The sequence below is a fragment of the Lagopus muta genome, chromosome 2, assembly GCF_023343835.1.
Source record: "Lagopus muta isolate bLagMut1 chromosome 2, bLagMut1 primary, whole genome shotgun sequence".
Taxonomy (NCBI): domain Eukaryota; kingdom Metazoa; phylum Chordata; class Aves; order Galliformes; family Phasianidae; genus Lagopus; species Lagopus muta.
In genome coordinates, this window is record NC_064434.1 from 70,360,357 (window position 1) to 70,379,765 (window position 19,409).

At 54.8% G+C, this 19,409-nt stretch overlaps 1 protein-coding gene and 1 long non-coding RNA gene across 4 annotated transcripts in view; both read left to right on the top strand.

Moving 5' to 3' along the window:
* The window catches only part of ABCB10 (ATP binding cassette subfamily B member 10), a 28,428-nt gene extending 25,686 nt beyond the window's left edge, over positions 1-2,742 (top strand). Inside the window, exons 12-13 of one of the 2 annotated variants that reach the window (XM_048936369.1) lie at positions 215-249; positions 607-2,738. In XM_048936369.1, the coding sequence (XP_048792326.1) occupies positions 215-249; positions 607-898 (327 nt within the window). In that variant the 3' untranslated portion in view covers positions 899-2,738. Of the gene's footprint in view, positions 1-214; positions 250-606 lie in introns of both variants that reach the window. The other variant, XM_048936368.1, reaches the window with a different exon arrangement.
* Positions 2,743-5,129: 2,387 nt separating this feature from the next.
* On the top strand, positions 5,130-14,277 carry LOC125689488 (uncharacterized). 2 transcript variants are annotated; one of them, XR_007375304.1, is made up of 5 exons: positions 5,130-5,457; positions 6,738-8,647; positions 8,832-10,731; positions 12,516-13,931; positions 14,116-14,277. It is a non-coding gene; the product is annotated as an uncharacterized LOC125689488 (long non-coding RNA). The 2 variants fall into 2 exon arrangements; XR_007375305.1 differs by lacking the exons at positions 12,516-13,931; positions 14,116-14,277 and adding an exon at positions 10,916-12,013.
* The last annotated feature ends 5,132 nt before the right edge of the window (positions 14,278-19,409 follow it).

Consider the following 19,409-nt stretch of genomic DNA (forward strand, 5'->3'; position numbering starts at 1 on the left):
AGTTAGTAGTGTTCTCTTTCTTTAGCTTGCAGAATTGGAGATGAAAGTGCTGTTTCCATTTTGCTATCTTGGCCTGTGGACTTGCTAAATGTAGTTTTAGAGTGGCACCCTGATCTCTTGAAGAAATAATTGCTGTGCTGTACTAACATTGTAATTTTTATATATTCAGACCTTGTCCCATTGTAATTGTAACCGATTTTACTTTCTTCTTTAGAATCCCAAAATTCTTCTCTTAGATGAAGCAACAAGGTAAGAAAAAGTAAACAGAAACTTGTGATCTATCTGTAGAACGGAGATTTGGGCAGTGTTCTTTCTTTAGCTGCACGCCCTTGAACAATCTACCCAGCCTCTTATTTTTCTCTGCCCACAAGAAACTAAAATTCCAGAATGCATAAATTGGCAGGGAGATCTGTGCTGAAAGCTTTGCTTATGCAAAGTGGAAGGATAGCTGGAACGCTGTATTAATTTTTCTCCAAACTAGCTCTGTAATGTGCAACGTGGCTTTGAAGCAGGTGTTTCAAAAGCTAACCTGCTGTTAAAATAACATATTCCCCTTTCTCTCTACCCCCTTTCCCTCCGCCCCTTCTGCTCCTCATTTCTTTATAGTGCTTTGGATGCTGAAAATGAGTACCTAGTGCAGGAAGCCCTGGACCGGCTGATGGAAGGGAGGACAGTTCTAATCATTGCCCATCGTCTGTCTACCATTCAGAATGCTGATTTTGTGGCCGTCCTCGGTCAGGGCAAAATTCTCGAATGTGGAAAACATGAGGAACTCCTTGCAAATCCAAATGGACTTTTCAGGAAACTAATGCAGAAACAAGCTTTTCTCCAGAACAGCGATACTTTTGCACTAGACATACAATCCAGAGAAAATAATCTATTAAAAGAAAACGTATGAGGGAATGTACGAACGATGGAAGCTTACAAACTATGAAGAATGTAACTTATGTTCCAGTAATGTAAAGTAAATGTTATATTTTTCCAAAATGTACAAAGTATCCTTTTGAAACTTAAATGTGTTCAAACTTTGTATCGAAAGCTTTTTGATAATTATTGTCACTTTTTAAAATGTGTGTCGCATTCAGACAGTGTCAGAGGACAGATGTTTGTGCTTTGTGTCACATTAACCAAGGCCGTTTAGAACCATGCTTGCTGTAGTGCACTGTATGACAATGTGCTATGTTCTCAAGTAAATTCAGTATTTTAAGGGGAATCAAGTGACAGTCCGATCATTTTCACTTCATTGTCTCTTCCCTTTTCAAGAAACTTTTACTTTCGTGTTTGTTGCTCATCTTAAAAGGCTGGAATTCCAAAAATGCACGTTTCACTTACCATTTGCTCTGAGATAAAAGAACTTGATTAGGCTCACCATCTACAGTTAACAGAGAACTACAAATGAAAACTTGTCTGTAGTGTACGGGAACAGATGTTGGAGGAAAGCTACTGAAAATACAAACAACTGACTGACTTTACAAATAAGGACAAACAAAGTATAATTTTTGCAGTGTGTTTTTTCAGCGCAGGAAAAATCTAAGGTTTGCATGCATTTTCTTCCCTTTTCTACTTTCCATGCTTTAGTTTTGCTTCTATTACAAGATGACATCCAAAAGAAGATGTTTTTACAAATGTGAGTTGTCCCTTTAAGGCACATACGCATACATATTAAAGTCTGGTTTATGAAATTTTAATGTCTTAAAATTACATGTCTTAAAATTTCATAGAAATCTCAGATTTTGCCAAATCACCTCGTGTCACTTGCTCAAGGACAATTACTAAAATATGTTGTGGTAGCATGACATTAATTTGCACAACTGCAGGAAGTACGTTTGGCAGTGAAGAGTAGGCTTCACGTTTCTAATTTAAGAACCTCTTTAGTAGAATCTCTCTATGCTTTCTGAAGATACAAAGCACCACAAGAAACGTTTACAAAGCCAAACGCTTCATAGTGTCTCATCAGAGCTCCCTGTGCTAGGAAATCTGATTGCTGCTGGAAAGCCTTATTGGAAATAGGTGAGGTATCTAACACTGGGTAAGCTTAACATCCTTCTCTAATGTGCCTCTAAAAGCACATTATGGAACACGGTGAAAACACTGAAAAGATCCCTGCGCTACAGAATGAAAATAAGATATCTTCTGCTATAGTCTTAGGAGAAGAAGGGATTTTATTAAAGATACAACAAAAACACCACTGACCCCATGTTTAATTTCAGTGTCGGCAATTACCCCCTTGATAGTGTATCTAGAGAAGCTTGAACTTTAATCTTTATTCCTAATCTCTCTTTATGTGAGTGCAATCAGCCCTTTGGTTTGTGAGTTTAAACCATGTGATCACAAGAGTTAATTGCAGCTGAATTGAATCACTGTTCTATGTCTGTTGATCGTGAATTGTTCTGGAAGGCATTGCAGTCTACCAAAAAGTGAGAAGAGCTCTAGTTCACAGCAAGTTGAAGCTATGTTTCAAGAGCTACAGTGAATAGCAGACTGTACTCAAAATGTTCTTTGCACCAAACAAGCCAAGACAGCTTTGCTGGACAACTTCAGCTTTGTAGTTTACACATTTACATTGCATGTGACCCAGCCTCACTATGCATGTGGAATGCTCTGTGTAAGCAGAAGATGTAGTCTACCTTGACTTCAGCTAGGCTTTTCACAGAATCACAGAATTGTAGGGGTAGGAAGGGACCTCTAGAGATCATCGAGACCAACCCCCCTGCCAAAGCAGGTTCCCTAAACCAGGTCACACAGGTCGGCATCCAGGTGAGACTTGAACATCACCAGAGAAGGAGACTCCACCACCTCCCTGGGCAGCCTGTTGCAGTGCTCCGTCACCTCACTGTAAAGAAGTTCTTGCGCACTTCGTGCGGAACTTCCTATGCTGCAGCTTATGTCCGTTTCCCCTTGTCCTGTCTCCACTCACCACTGAAAAGAGACTGGCCTCACCACTATGGCCCCCACACCTCAGATATTTATAAACCTGGATCAGATCCCCTCTCAGTCTTCTTTTCTCAAGGCTAAACAGACCCGGTTCACTCAGCCTTTCTTTATAGGGGAGATGCTCCAGGCCCTTCACCATCTTTGTGGCCCTCCGCTGGACTCTTTCCAAGAGATCCCTGTCTTTTCTGGGGAGACCAGAACTGGACACAATACTCCAGATGAGGCCTTACCAGGGCAGAGTAGAAGGGGAGGATCACCTCCCTCGACCTACTGGCCACACTCTTTTTAATGCACCCCAGAATGCCATTGGCCTTTTTGGCCATGATGACATCCTGATAACAAAGCTGAGAGTGTGGGATAGATGAGTGGATGGTGAGGTGGGTTGAGAAGTGGCTGACTGGCTGAGCTCAGAGGGTGGTGATCTTTGATGCAGTCTGGTTGGAGATCTGTGTCTAGCAGTGTCCCCCAGGGGTCAGTGCTGGGTCTGATCTTGTTCAGTATCTTCATTGACAACCTTGATAAGAGGGTAGTGATAGTGTCCACCCTCAGTAAGCACGCTGATGGTACAAAGCTGGGAGGAGTGGCTGACACACCTGAAGGCTGTGCTGCCATTCAGCAAGACCTGGACAGGCTGGAGAGCTGGGCAGTAAGAAACCAGGTGAGGTTAACGAAAGCAAGTATAGAGTCTTACACCTGGGAAGGAATAACTACATGTATCAGTACAGGCTGTGGGATGAGCTGCTGGAGAGGAGCTCTGCAGAGAAGGACCTGGGTGTCCGGGTGGACAACAGGTTGGTCATGAGCCGGCAGGGTGCTCTGGTGGCCAAGGCCAATGGGATCCTGGGATGCATTAAAAGGAATGTGGCCAGCAGATCAAGGGAGGTGATCCTCCCCCTGTACTCTGTCCTGGTCAGGCCTCACCTGGAGTACTGCTTACAAGAAAAATGCGTAGTACTGCTTAAAAGAAAAGTGCGTATGGAGCCTGGCAAACACTGTTGCAAATCATATAGCTACGAGTACCTCCATGTTTATTGTGGTCTGTTGAAGAAAGTAACACAAAAATGTAACAGTGTGAATCCCAGGATCCCATTGGCCCTCTTGGCCGCCAGAGCACCCTGTCGGCTCATGACCAACCTGTCGTCCACCACGACACCCAGGTCCCTCTCTGCAGAGCTCCTCTCCAGCAGCTCATCCCCCAACCTGTACCGGTGCATGCAATTATTCCTCCCCAGATGCAAGACTCTACACTTGCTTTCATTAAACCTCATCCGTTTTTTTTCTGCCCAGCTCTCCAGCCTGTCCAGGTCTCGCTGAATGGCAGTACAGCCTTCAGGTGCGTCAGTCAATCCTCCCAACTTTGTATCATCAGCAAACTTGCTGAGGGTGGCCACTATCCCCTCATCAAGGTCATTGATGAAGATGTTGGACAAGACCGGACCCAGCACCAACCACTGAAGAACACCACTGGTTACAGTGGCCCATGACAATTCCTCTTTACTCAGTGCAGCCCAGGCGAACCAGAAGGTAGGACACTCGCACTGTACACCATGTTCAGTGCAGCTGGTACCCTCAGGTCCAGGCTGCCTTTCTCTGCAGTCGTCCATTTGCCTGGCTTGCATGCCAAGCAAGAGATTCCCTGAAGGGGAAACTTTTCATCCCAGCTGCCAAGAGTTGTTTCTGCTACTGATACATCTTATTTTGGAATCCCCATTTGGTATCCTCCTTTAGCCGTGTTTCACACCACTGTTACAATGAGAAAAAATGTAGCCAAGGACAGAAGGAAATGGGTTCAGCAAACATTCAGCGCAGTGTGTAGCACTGAGGTGAGCATTTCCAACCACGGTGTGTAAATAAATGACAAAATACAAGCAAATCTTAAACACAAGGACGACTTGAGTTTACAAATAAATGGTATCCTTCACACATCAGGCATCAGCTTTTTCACCCTTATCTCTCTGTAACAAGGTTTCTGAGCTCAGAAGGGATTTTCCATGTAGGGGCAGATATGTGAGGTGTCAATGTGAGAACTTATTAAAAATATACACATTTTTTAAATTGCGTTTGTGAACATCTAATACTCTGGAAGAAACACCTAATGTTTATGTGACTGTTAAAAGAAACACTGAAACTGAAGAAATGAATTCCCCACTCCCAGCCAGGCTGCCAGGTGAGGTGAGAACACAGCTGAGGCGGTTCTGCCCTGAGAGAACGGACGGCAACGCCTGCGAGCTGCCTGTGACCTTCAGGTGACCCCGGCCGTGACCTTCAGGTGACCCCGGCTCGGTCACCTTCAGCTGAAAAGGGCGGGAAGGATGAGGTGAGGAAAAGAAGCGGCGGGAAGAGAAAACGGCGGGAAGAGAGAGAGGCGTTCTGAGCTCCTATTGGCTGCCGGGCGGCAGGGAAGCCTATATAAGGCGCATGGGCGGGAAGGTGAGCGACAGGTATTTACCTCAGAGCACGAGAAGGAGCGGAGCGCTGCGAGGGAAGGACAGCAGGCGGAATCCAAGCAACGCCGAGACAGAGGTGCGGAGCGGCGGGGTCGAGCAGACGGGCGGCCGGGAGAGATTGAGGCGGGCGTCGGGCAGGATGGGCTGGGAACGACGGATGACTGAAGAGTCGAAGAGGGGCAACGAGGGGGAAGAGCAGAGCCAGGGGTTGCGGGGATTGTGGGGTTCCGGTCGGAGCGCGGCTCCGATGGCGCCGGGGGTTGGGGGGGAGTCCGGCCGGAGAGCGGCACCGGGGGTGGAGGGGGTCCGGCCGGAGATCGGCACCGGGGGAGGAGGGGGGTCCGGCCGGAGCGCGGCTCCGACGGCGCCGGGGGTTGGGGGCGGGGGGGGTCCGGCCGGAGCGCGGCGTCGGGGTTGGAGGGGGTCCGGCTGGAGCGCGGCTCCGGCGGCGCGGGGGTTGAGGGGGAGTCCGGCCGGAGAGCGGCGCCGGGGTTGGAGGGGGTCCGGCTGGAGCGCGGCTCCGACGGCGCGGGGGTTGAGGGGGAGTCCGGCCGGAGAGCGGCGCCGGGGGTTGGAGGGGGTCCGGCCGGAGCGCGGCTCCGACGGCGCCGGGGGTTGGAGGGGGTCCGGCCGGAGCGCGGCTCCGACGGCGCCGGGGGTTGGGGGGGGGTCCGGCCGGAGCGCGGCTCCGACGGCGCCGGGGGTTGGGGGGGGTCCGGCCGGAGCGCGGCTCCGACGGCGCCGGGGGTTGGGGGCGGGGGGGGTCCGGCCGGAGCGCGGCACCGGGGTTGGAGGGTGTCCGGCCGGAGCGCGGCTCCGACGGCGCCGGGGTGGAGGGGGGAGTCTGGCTGGCGCACTGCCTTGGTGGGAGATGCTACGAGACGGCAGCAAGCAGACTTAATAAAGAATTTTTTCTCGATTGGGTCATGTCCTTCAGGAAGTTTGTGTCTTTTTATCACGATGCGTTGATTGGAATGGGGCGGTAACATGAGTGATACACTAAGAATAAAAAGGAGGAAGCCCTAGAGTACTGTTGCACTGTTCAGTAAAGCGTATGTGATGTGAAAACTATGATAGGACGGAAAGGTAGGTTGCTCTGAGATCCTAGGCTAACAAGTGATTCTGTATCCTACCTTGACAATTTTCATCGCCTCTAAGTGCTTGCCTCTGGCAATCACCAACTTGAGGATCCATGCCTCAGCAGGATGAGGGCCCCTCTCCTCATTTTCCTACAACTGACCTCGTGGTGGTGTCATATGCTTAATTTAACCAGCAGGTCCACCACCTGCTCAAAGTAGTTTTGGCTGGATTGGGCTGGGGAGGAGGGAATGCAATTCAAATGGAGCCCTGCCTCAGGTTTCAGGATCTGCTGCCGAAGATGGAAGAAGCGGTGTGGAGAACCGGGAGGCAGGAGTGAAGATGAAGAGGAAGCAGAAGCCTGCAGATGCGGGGGGGAAGGAGAGAGGCACCCTGGGCAAAGCATCTCCCTGCTAGCAGGGGTGTAGTCAAATTGGAGTTGAGCGTTGCCGGCGCCTTGGGTGACCCGGCCGGCTTTGTGCTGGGCGACCTCCCTGTAAGCAGGGCTCTGGTCTTTGCTGTAGTTGTGGTTGGCCTTTTGCCTCCTTGCTCCTTTGGCTGCCTGGGGAGCGTGGCCCCCTGTACGGAGGGCGAGAGCCACCTCTCCGCACCCGAGTGGGAAATGGAGCTCGCTGGACCCCAGGGCCACCCTGTAAGCAGGGTAGTGCCTTTCCCTGCCCCTCCTCCTCCGGCCCCGCAGTGCTGTTGCCTGCTGGTGGCCTGTCCATGTGCCCGCCCTGTACTCGGGGTGTGCGTCACGGCGTTTGGCCTTTGTCCTTTGAGTAGCCCCTTGGCACGTTGAGGTCTGTGGCCTCCGTGCAGCCCGGGGATGGGTCCCAGGCTCTTGTCTGTTGCTCGTAGGTGTGGGTTTATTCCCAGGGATTGGCTGTGCTGCGTTGTCCTTCCCTTCTGGAAAGTTGCATCCGTGTGTGTGTTGCCCTTTCCTTTCCTTGTTTGTGTTTGTGGAGTGACTGAGCACCTGTGCTTTCCCTTTAGGCCTCCTCAAAATTGCTGCAGCTTAGCTGTGACTTCCCAGGGAGGAATGGAGGACTTTGGTGCATGCCGCATGAGGGGTGTTCCCTCACCTCAGTCCTGCGAGCGCAGCGGATGTCCTGTGTGTCCTGTTTCCTTTTTGCTTAGTAGAGATCTGAGCCACATGGTAGTTGTGTGGCCAAGGCCACCCTGTATCCAGGGCTTGGGCCTGTCCTTGTGTGGCCGCCTGTTCTGCTGGCGGCGTGACAACCCTGTACTCGGGGTGCATGTCACAAGCCCTCTGTTCCCCGAGCAGCCCGTCCCCTGTACCCCCCCTGTAATCAGGGCTGGGGAGGCTGCAGCGTTGCAGCGGCTGCTTTAGCCATCCAGCTGGTGGGAGTGACCCCTCCCTGTCCCGTCAGAGGGTGCAGGTTGAGGTGCTGACTGTGTGTGGGGTGACCTCCCCGCTCGGTGGGTTGAGGTTGCTCTCTGAGCTCCCAAAGATGTGCTGATGTTGTGCTGCCGGGCGGGCCAGCCTGTAGCTCAGGCGTTGGCGGGAGCCACGTGCTCCGCGGGGCTTCTTGGAGATAGATGGTGAGGCGTGGGGCGCCGTCCTGTAGGCAGGGCCGTGCGTGCCCCCTGTGCTTGGTGAGCTGCGTTGTGAGAGACAGACCCCCTGTACTCAGGCGGGAATGTGGCCCCGGCCTTTCAGAGGCACGGGGCTGCGAGATGTGGGGCTGGGCTTGCACCCTCCCTGGATTTGGGCTGGCATCCGACCGCGGCCTTTGGCCGTGTCGCCCCGCTGCCTGGCGGCTCAGAGTTGCTCCTGCTGCTGGGGGGGAAACCGAGCTCTGTGGCTCCAGGGGTGTTGTCGGCCCGCCTGTAATCAGGGTCTGGGCGTGCGAGCCTCTGTGCTCTGCTGGCAGCCTGTGTGGGGTGACCGCCCTGTTAGCGGGCTGCGGGTCAAAGCACCCCCGACTGGGAGAGAAGGAGCCTCCCGCGGCCTTAGGGATGGGGGCTGCCCTGTAACTCAGGGAGCGGCTGTGCCCCGCAGTCCCAGGCCCTTTGCCATGGAGACAGTGGCGGGGGGTCCCCTGTAAGCAGGGAAGCAGACTCCTTTGCCGCTGCTTTTAGTGTGCCCAGCTCCATTTGCCCAGTCTGCCCGCCTCTGCGATCCCCTGCAACGCTGGCTGGAGCCTGCGCCGTGCGCCTCTGAGGTGAGAAAAGCTGCTCTGAGTAGATTGTGCTGCAATGGACGGGGAGGAGGGGGGGCATGCAGGATCTTCCTCGGTGGCTGCATGGCTGTGTGCCGCATTCCTTTGGGACGCTGGGCTTCCCGCTTCCTTCAGGTGGAGGCTTAGCTGCTGCTGCGGTCTAATGGTGTTGTGCCTCATGTTTCAGGATCTGCTGCCGAAGATGGAAGAAGCGGTGTGGAGAACCGGGAGGCAGGAGCGAAGAGGAAGAGGAAGCAGAAGCCTGCAGATGCGGGGGGGGAGAGAGGCACCCTGGGCAAAGCATCTCCCTGCTAGCAGGGGTGTAGTCAAATTGGAGTTGAGCGTTGCCGGCGCCTTGGGTGACCCGGCCGGCTTTGTGCTGGGCGACCTCCCTGTAAGCAGGGCTCTGGTCTTTGCTGTAGTTGTGGTTGGCCTTTTGCCTCCTTGCTCCTTTGGCTGCCTGGGGAGCGTGGCCCCCTGTACGGAGGGCGAGAGCCACCTCTCCGCACCCGAGTGGGAAATGGAGCTCGCTGGACCCCAGGGCCACCCTGTAAGCAGGGTAGTGCCTTTCCCTGCCCCTCCTCCTCCGGCCCCGCAGTGCTGTTGCCTGCTGGTGGCCTGTCAATGTGCCAGCCCTGTACTCGGGGTGTGCGTCACGGCGTTTGGCCTTTGTCCTTTGAGTAGCCCCTTGGCACGTTGAGGTCTGTGGCCTCCGTGCAGCCCGGGGATGGGTCCCAGGCTCTTGTCTGTTGCTCGTAGGTGTGGGTTTATTCCCAGGGATTGGCTGTGCTGCGTTGTCCTTCCCTTCTGGAAAGTTGCATCCGTGTGTGTGTTGCCCTTTCCTTTCCTTGTTTGTGTTTGTGGAGTGGCTGAGCACCTGTGCTTTCCCTTTAGGCCTCCTCAAAATTGCTGCAGCTTAGCTGTGACTTCCCAGGGAGGAATGGAGGACTTTGGTGCATGCCGCATGAGGGGTGTTCCCTCACCTCAGTCCTGCGAGCGCAGCGGATGTCCTGTGTGTCCTGTTTCCTTTTTGCTTAGTAGAGATCTGAGCCACATGGTAGTTGTGTGGCCAAGGCCACCCTGTATCCAGGGCTTGGGCCTGTCCTTGTGTGGCCGCCTGTTCTGCTGGCGGCGTGACAACCCTGTACTCGGGGTGCATGTCACAAGCCCTCTGTTCCCCGAGCAGCCCGTCCCCTGTACCCCCCCTGTAATCAGGGCTGGGGAGGCTGCAGCGTTGCAGCGGCTGCTTTAGCCATCCAGCTGGTGGGAGTGACCCCTCCCTGTCCCGTCAGAGGGTGCAGGTTGAGGTGCTGACTGTGTGTGGGGTGACCTCCCCGCTCGGTGGGTTGAGGTTGCTCTCTGAGCTCCCAAAGATGTGCTGATGTTGTGCTGCCGGGCGGGCCAGCCTGTAGCTCAGGCGTTGGCGGGAGCCACGTGCTCCGCGGGGCTTCTTGGAGATAGATGGTGAGGCGTGGGGCGCCGTCCTGTAGGCAGGGCCGTGCGTGCCCCCTGTGCTTGGTGAGCTGCGTTGTGAGAGACAGACCCCCTGTACTCAGGCGGGAATGTGGCCCCGGCCTTTCAGAGGCACGGGGCTGCGAGATGTGGGGCTGGGCTTGCACCCTCCCTGGATTTGGGCTGGCATCCGACCGCAGCCTTTGGCCGTGTCGCCCCGCTGCCTGGCGGCTCAGAGTTGCTCCTGCTGCTGGGGGGGAAACCGAGCTCTGTGGCTCCAGGGGTGTTGTCGGCCCGCCTGTAATCAGGGTCTGGGCGTGCGAGCCTCTGTGCTCTGCTGGCAGCCTGTGTGGGGTGACCGCCCTGTTAGCGGGCTGCGGGTCAAAGCACCCCCGACTGGGAGAGAAGGAGCCTCCCGCGGCCTTAGGGATGGGGGCTGCCCTGTAACTCAGGGAGCGGCTGTGCCCCGCAGTCCCAGGCCCTTTGCCATGGAGACAGTGGCGGGGGGTCCCCTGTAAGCAGGGAAGCAGACTCCTTTGCCGCTGCTTTTAGTGTGCCCAGCTCCATTTGCCCAGTCTGCCCGCCTCTGCGATCCCCTGCAACGCTGGCTGGAGCCTGCGCCGTGCGCCTCTGAGGTGAGAAAAGCTGCTCTGAGTAGATTGTGCTGCAATGGACGGGGAGGAGGGGGGGCATGCAGGATCTTCCTCGGTGGCTGCATGGCTGTGTGCCGCATTCCTTTGGGACGCTGGGCTTCCCGCTTCCTTCAGGTGGAGGCTTAGCTGCTGCTGCGGTCTAATGGTGTTGTGCCTTGTGTTTCAGGATCTGCTGCCGAAGATGGAAGAAGCGGTGTGGAGAACCGGGAGGCAGGAGCGAAGAGGAAGATGAAGAGGAAGAGGAAGCAGAAGCCTGCAGATGCGGGGGGGAAGGAGAGAGGCACCCTGGGCAAAGCATCTCCCTGCTAGCAGGGGTGTAGTCAAATTGGAGTTGAGCGTTGCCGGCGCCTTGGGTGACCCGGCCGGCTTTGTGCTGGGCGACCTCCCTGTAAGCAGGGCTCTGGTCTTTGCTGTAGTTGTGGTTGGCCTTTTGCCTCCTTGCTCCTTTGGCTGCCTGGGGAGCGTGGCCCCCTGTACAGAGGGCGAGAGCCACCTCTCCGCACCCGAGTGGGAAATGGAGCTCGCTGGACCCCAGGGCCACCCTGTAAGCAGGGTAGTGCCTTTCCCTGCCCCTCCTCCTCCGGCCCCGCAGTGCTGTTGCCTGCTGGTGGCCTGTCAATGTGCCAGCCCTGTACTTGTATTTCTGTCAAATGGCGTGGAGCCCTCTGTCCCCCGAGCGGCCTACTGCCCCTATGCTCCCTGTAATCAGGGCTGGGGAGGCTGCAGCGTTGCAGCGGCTGCTTTAGCCATCCAGCTGGTGGGAGTGACCCCTCCCTGTCCCGTCAGAGGGTGCAGGTTGAGGTGCTGACTGTGTGTGGGGTGACCTCCCCGCTCGGTGGGTTGAGGTTGCTCTCTGAGCTCCCAAAGATGTGCTGATGTTGTGCTGCCGGGCGGGCCAGCCTGTAGCTCAGGCGTTGGCGGGAGCCACGTGCTCCGCGGGGCTTCTTGGAGATAGATGGTGAGGCGTGGGGCGCCGTCCTGTAGGCAGGGCCGTGCGTGCCCCCTGTGCTTGGTGAGCTGCGTTGTGAGAGACAGACCCCCTGTACTCAGGCGGGAATGTGGCCCCGGCCTTTCAGAGGCACGGGGCTGCGAGATGTGGGGCTGGGCTTGCACCCTCCCTGGATTTGGGGCTGGCATCCGACCGCGGCCTTTGGCCGTGTCGCCCCGCTGCCTGGCGGCTCAGAGTTGCTCCTGCTGCTGGGGGGGAAACCGAGCTCTGTGGCTCCAGGGGTGTTGTCGGCCCGCCTGTAATCAGGGTCTGGGCGTGCGAGCCTCTGTGCTCTGCTGGCAGCCTGTGTGGGGTGACCGCCCTGTTAGCGGGCTGCGGGTCAAAGCACCCCCGACTGGGAGAGAAGGAGCCTCCCGCGGCCTTAGGGATGGGGGCTGCCCTGTAACTCAGGGAGCGGCTGTGCCCCGCAGTCCCAGGCCCTTTGCCATGGAGACAGTGGCGGGGGGTCCCCTGTAAGCAGGGAAGCAGACTCCTTTGCCGCTGCTTTTAGTGTGCCCAGCTCCATTTGCCCAGTCTGCCCGCCTCTGCGATCCCCTGCAACGCTGGCTGGAGCCTGCGCCGTGCGCCTCTGAGGTGAGAAAAGCTGCTCTGAGTAGATTGTGCTGCAATGGACGGGGAGGAGGGGGGGCATGCAGGATCTTCCTCGGTGGCTGCATGGCTGTGTGCCGCATTCCTTTGGGACGCTGGGCTTCCCGCTTCCTTCAGGTGGAGGCTTAGCTGCTGCTGCGGTCTAATGGTGTTGTGCCTTGTGTTTCAGGATCTGCTGCCGAAGATGGAAGAAGCGGTGTGGAGAACCGGGAGGCAGGAGCGAAGAGGAAGATGAAGAGGAAGAGGAAGCAGAAGCCTGCAGATGCGGGGGGGAAGGAGAGAGGCACCCTGGGCAAAGCATCTCCCTGCTAGCAGGGGTGTAGTCAAATTGGAGTTGAGCGTTGCCGGCGCCTTGGGTGACCCGGCCGGCTTTGTGCTGGGCGACCTCCCTGTAAGCAGGGCTCTGGTCTTTGCTGTAGTTGTGGTTGGCCTTTTGCCTCCTTGCTCCTTTGGCTGCCTGGGGAGCGTGGCCCCCTGTACGGAGGGCGAGAGCCACCTCTCCGCACCCGAGTGGGAAATGGAGCTCGCTGGACCCCAGGGCCACCCTGTAAGCAGGGTAGTGCCTTTCCCTGCCCCTCCTCCTCCGGCCCCGCAGTGCTGTTGCCTGCTGGTGGCCTGTCAATGTGCCAGCCCTGTACTTGTATTTCTGTCAAATGGCGTGGAGCCCTCTGTCCCCCGAGCGGCCTACTGCCCCTATGCTCCCTGTAATCAGGGCTGGGGAGGCTGCAGCGTTGCAGCGGCTGCTTTAGCCATCCAGCTGGTGGGAGTGACCCCTCCCTGTCCCGTCAGAGGGTGCAGGTTGAGGTGCTGACTGTGTGTGGGGTGACCTCCCCGCTCGGTGGGTTGAGGTTGCTCTCTGAGCTCCCAAAGATGTGCTGATGTTGTGCTGCCGGGCGGGCCAGCCTGTAGCTCAGGCGTTGGCGGGAGCCACGTGCTCCGCGGGGCTTCTTGGAGATAGATGGTGAGGCGTGGGGCGCCGTCCTGTAGGCAGGGCCGTGCGTGCCCCCTGTGCTTGGTGAGCTGCGTTGTGAGAGACAGACCCCCTGTACTCAGGCGGGAATGTGGCCCCGGCCTTTCAGAGGCACGGGGCTGCGAGATGTGGGGCTGGGCTTGCACCCTCCCTGGATTTGGGGCTGGCATCCAACCGCGGCCTTTGGCCGTGTCGCCCCGCTGCCTGGCGGCTCAGAGTTGCTCCTGCTGCTGGGGGGGAAACCGAGCTCTGTGGCTCCAGGGGTGTTGTCGGCCCGCCTGTAATCAGGGTCTGGGCGTGCGAGCCTCTGTGCTCTGCTGGCAGCCTGTGTGGGGTGACCGCCCTGTTAGCGGGCTGCGGGTCAAAGCACCCCCGACTGGGAGAGAAGGAGCCTCCCGCGGCCTTAGGGATGGGGGCTGCCCTGTAACTCAGGGAGCGGCTGTGCCCCGCAGTCCCAGGCCCTTTGCCATGGAGACAGTGGCGGGGGGTCCCCTGTAAGCAGGGAAGCAGACTCCTTTGCCGCTGCTTTTAGTGTGCCCAGCTCCATTTGCCCAGTCTGCCCGCCTCTGCGATCCCCTGCAACGCTGGCTGGAGCCTGCGCCGTGCGCCTCTGAGGTGAGAAAAGCTGCTCTGAGTAGATTGTGCTGCAATGGACGGGGAGGAGGGGGGGCATGCAGGATCTTCCTCGGTGGCTGCATGGCTGTGTGCCGCATTCCTTTGGGACGCTGGGCTTCCCGCTTCCTTCAGGTGGAGGCTTAGCTGCTGCTGCGGTCTAATGGTGTTGTGCCTCATGTTTCAGGATCTGCTGCCGAAGATGGAAGAAGCGGTGTGGAGAACCGGGAGGCAGGAGTAGGCAAGAAGCGGAAGCTTTTTACTGTCTTATTTCATGTGCTTCTTTTGTGTTTAGTACCTTTTGCTCATGTATGTACGTATGTATTACTTGATTTCTTCTTATTGCCTCCATTTTCTCTTATGAATAAATTTTTTGTGCTTGTTCAAGTCGTTTCTTGTTCTCGTCTTTGAATCTTTTAAGCAATCACCGGAGTTGTCGTGGTCTTTATTTGAGGTACCGACCCTATCCAACACGATCTCTAAGTGGAGAGTTGAGTTCACCTCTCACATTCGTGGTTTAAGGGTGAACTGAGTTCTGTCGCCTTCTTCAGTTCAATCTCTGCCTCATTAGGATGTTGGGGCAGGGGGTTCATTTGGTGCTGTCTGATTCCACTCCATCCTGGAAGCACTGCTGTGCTATTGACTATAGAAGGGCGGATCTTGGCTCCCCTCTTCCAGGCACTCGCATGCTCACATTCTTTTTCCGGCTTTGACCTGGCGAATCCCCTGCAGGCCTATATTGAATTGTTGCGTTCAATTAAGCAGCATGACGCCATTTGTTTCTTACTGGTTTAATTGTGTTTACCGTTGGTTTCTTTCATCCACCCCTATGGAAAATCCTTCAAGCTGAACTGGGTGTTTTGGTGTCCTTTATTTGAGGTGTAGTGCTGACTGATGTAGCAGAGCTCTGCCCTTAATCTTACCTATGTCCAGTGTCAAGCCAGCTCAGCGCTTTTGCATATAGATGCACGTCATAAGGATACAGTGGTGGCAAATAGGGAAGGGCCATGCATGTGGTTACATCCTGTCACAGAATCATAGAATGGCTTGGGTTGGGAGGGACCTCAAGGATCATCAAGTTCCAACCCCTTGCTACTGGCAGGGCCACCAACCTCCAGATCTGGTACTAGACCAGGCTGCCCAGGGCCCCATCCAACTTGGCCTTGAACAACTTCAGGGATGGGGCATCCACAACCTCTGGGCAGCTGTGTCAGCACCTCACTACTCTCTCTGTGAAGAACTTCCCCCCAACAGCTAGTCTAAACCTTCCCTCTTGAGCCTAAAACCATTCCCCCTTGTCCTATCACTTTTCTGTAAGGTCTGCACAATTCCAGAAAATAGAATCAGAATTGCTCATCTTGAAGGAAAAGACCTTCAAGATCGTGAAGTCCAACTGCATTCTAACCATACTACCCTAACAACGCACTGCTGAATGTGATTATAATGTTTCTATGTGTCTCAAGAAATTGAATAGCTGGATAGAGATTAAATGCCACAAATTAGTGTTCTCCTCTAGACAGGATGATTTCAGTGTGGCTGCTGAGCCAGCAGCTGTCTACTCATAGGGCCTAATGGTGTGTGCTGTTACTTGTTGGGCTGTGTACTGATGGTTCCCTTGTGTGTCTGAGAGCAGTGTAAGGGAATAAATCAAGGGTCACTCTTGTGGAAACGGAGCACAGCTCTGAATGATGACGAAGGGCAGGACAAGGGAGCATAAGCTTGTTGGAAATTGCTCCACTGATTGTTTTGCTGCTTAAATAGACTAAGGTTCCTCTTAAGACTTGTGCAGTGTTTCTAAGTAACAACAGACATTGGAGTGAGTGCAATCTTCTGTTGAACAAGGTGTGCTCATAGTTTTTCCTGAAATCCTTTAAGGCAGCTGCCTTGCAGCGGCCACCAAGCAAATCTTCAGAAAGCGTTTTTTTATTTTGCTTTTCAGATTCACCGGAGATATTCATCAATCTATTTCTCTCGTAATACAAAGTCATCTGTCAGCATGTAATGGTGACTGCTCTGTTGATCTGAACTTCAGCTTTGTAGTTTACATGCCTACAATGCATGCGACACAGCCTCACCACACGTGTGGAATGCTGTGTACCTGTCACGGGGTTATCCCTAGATATAAGTCTGTGACAGGGGGGCACAGGCACCAGGAAAAAAGACAAAAAAAGAAGGGGTACTAATGGTCTGCCACGACCTAGCCGGCCCCGGGCTCCAGGGAGAAGGGAAAGGGCAGAGAGCGAGCAGATAGTTTTAACAAAAAGAAAATACAGTGGCAACGATCTGAGGAGGAATTCCAATTTACTGAATTTAACTAAATCAAACAAAATGAGAGACAAGAGTATCCAAAATGTGACTCAAACCACAATAGCGCAAGGGAAGCACCTGCTTTTCTCCGTGGCAAGCAGAGATGGCTGAGCCAGGGCCAGAGGGAGAGAGGCAGATGCTCAAGTCCTGTCCAGTGCTCCACACCACGTCCTCTTCCCACCAGGTCCTCTGGGGATGCCGTCCCCTCCCATCAGGATACTCAAAGTGCTCATAAAAGGCAGTAAACAGTACCAGAACATTAACTCGTTAACTCCCATTGGTCCACGTGAGGTTCTGATGTGGAACACTGACAACAAAAATCACAAAACCACAACAATAACCTATCCTCTGTATTTGCCTGTCCTCATGGGAGGAATACAGGAGTGTTGTCAGGGTCTGCGGGGATGCGGTGAGGAAAGCTAAAGTCTACCTGGAGTTGAATCTGGCAAAGGAGATGAAGTGTAATAATAAGGATTTTTTTAAGTACATCAACAGTAAAAGGAAGATTGGGGATAATGTGGGTCCCCTGCAGAACGAGGGGAATGTCCTGGTAATGGGAAAGGTGGAGAAGCTGAATGCTTTCTTTGCTTTGGTCTCCACTTCAAAGACTCCCACTTGGGACTTCAGGACCCTGGAGCAAAGAGAAAGAGTCTGAGAAATGGAAAGCTTCCCTCTGGTTGAGGAGGGAATGGTCTGGAAGCATCTGGGTGGGATCAAATCCACGGGCCCTCATGGGATGCATGCACGTGTGCTGAGGGAGCTGGTAGATGTGAAGGCTGGATCACTTTGTGACCTCTATCATCTTTGACAGGTTTTGGAGGAGAGGTGCTTGAAGACTGGAGGATAGCCAGTGTCACACTGGTCTTCAAAAAGGGCAAGAAGGAGGATCTGGGAAACTGCAGGCCAATCAGTCTCACCTCTGTCTCTGGAAAGGTGATGGAGCACCTTGTCCTGGTGGACAACAGGTTGGCCGTGAGCCGGCAGGGTGCCCTGGTGGCCAAGAAGGCCAGCGGGATCCTGGGATGCATTAAAAGGAATGTGGCCAGCAGGTCAAGGGAGGTGATCCTATGAGGGAGAGTCCCGTATGCTCTGCCCTGGTCAGGCCTCACCTGCAGTAATGTGTGCTGTTCTGGGCTCCCAGGTGCAGAAAGGACCAGAATCTCCTGGGAAGAGTACAGTGGAGGGGCATAAAGATGGTAAAGGGCCTGGAGCACCTCTCTTATAAGGAAAGGTTGAATGATCTGGGACTCAGAGGGGATCTTATCAATGTTTTTTGATCGCCGAGGTTTGCTGCTTCGGAGCTGCCCCAGGCAGAGCTGAGGCGGCTGATCGCGGGGCGCACAGCGGATTCGCTCGGTTTTCCCTCATCCAGGGACTCCCGAGGCATCGGAGCAGCCCCGCACCTCTCGCGAGAGCCGCTCACGTGGAGGGGGCGTTGCCAGGGTAGCGGCTCTCCGTCCCCGCCTGCCTCCCCCGCCTCTAATGAGAGCGGTGAAGAGCTCTCCTCCACACAAACGAGGAGGAGGAGTTTTGTCATTGTGAAGATGGTGGTAAGCGTGGTTGCACCCGTCAATGACCTGGTAAAAGAGCGAGGGCAGATCCAGCACTGTCAGTAACAGGGCGGAGCTGTTTAGTCACACCTTGGTAAGGCTGCTCTGATGGTGCTAGTGGGTCTGCTGGATTGCCATGGCTGCGTCCCGGCGGAAGGCTACTGCCAGGAAACATGTGGAGACCCAGACAGAGGTCCTCTGCACGTGTAAGAGGAAGGCTGCAGCCAAGAAGAGTGTGGAGACCCAGACTGAGGTCCCAGAACAGCACGCTAGCATTCAGGTTGCTGGCTGCAATGAGTGCCAGAGTCTGGCCCTTGAAGTGCCAGGCGATGGAGGCAGCGCCTGTGTGAGGCGTGACCACGTAAATGACCTTCTCAGTCTGATGGCCTGCCTGAGGGAAGAGGTGGAGAGGTTGAGGACCATCAAGGACTGTGAAAAGGAAATTGACTGGTGGTGCCAGGCCCTATCGGCCCCGAGGTCCCGGCATGCACCTGAGGCTCCCAATGGAGCATGTTGCCCCTGGTCGCCTTGCAAACAGGTGACAGAGAGGAATCGGCAGACAGACTGTGCTCCTGTTACAGTGAGCCCTCAGTCCTCTCCTACGCCTCGCAATACTAATGAAGAACTAGGGAGTGTGGGACTGGGTCAAAACCACTGTAACTCTCTCCCAAAAGGGCGAGGTGATATCCACTGCACAGTGGTGGAGCCTCTGCCCTGTTGTTGCCGAGCAGAGCAAAGCAGTTTGAGAGAGAAGGATGGGTGGAAACAGATACTGACTCGGCGATGTGGGCGTCCCCCCACCCCCCCGACCATGCTCCAGTGTTTGGGCCAGTAAGAGCTCTAGAAGCCTCACCTGGAAGCAAAGTGAGGACTTTGCCAAAGTGTCAACAGCCTTTCTGGTCTTGCTGCATGAGCAGCAGCACCGTAGCAGGACTGACATGTGTAAAGGTAATTGTCTGCAACACACCTTGATGTTACATCGCAGGTACCATTCCAAACTATATTCATGTTACGCATTGATGAGCTGGGCAGAACTAACGGAGCTAGAATGGAACTGTTTGTTCTGTGAGTAATGTGCCTACAGCAGCATGGACATGAGCCAGCAGTGTACGCTTGCAGCACGGAAGTTCAACTGTGTTCTGGGCTTCATTTAAAAAGAGATAGCCAGCAAGGAGGGGCAGGTGACTGTCCCCCGCTACTCAGCTCTTGTGAGACCCCATCTAGAGTACTGAGTTCAGGCCTGGGGCCCTCAGCACAGGAAGGACGTGGAGCTCTTGGAGCAGGTCTAGAGGAGGGCCACCAGGATGATCAGAGGGCTGGAGCACCTCTCCTGGGAGGAAAGTTTGAGGGAACTGGGATTGTTTAGCTTGGAAAAGAGAAGGCTGCAGGGACACCTCATTGCAGCCTTCCAATATTTGAAGAGAGCATATGAACAGGAGGAGGAACGGCTGTTTACGAGGGTAGATAGTGATAGGACAAGGAGGAATGGTTTTAAACTGAGACAGGGAAGCTTTAGGTTAGATATTAGGAAGAAGTTTTTCACCCAGAGGGTGGTGACACATTGGAACAGGTTGCCCAAGGAGACTGCAGATGCCCCATCCCTGGAAGTATTCAAAGCCAGGCT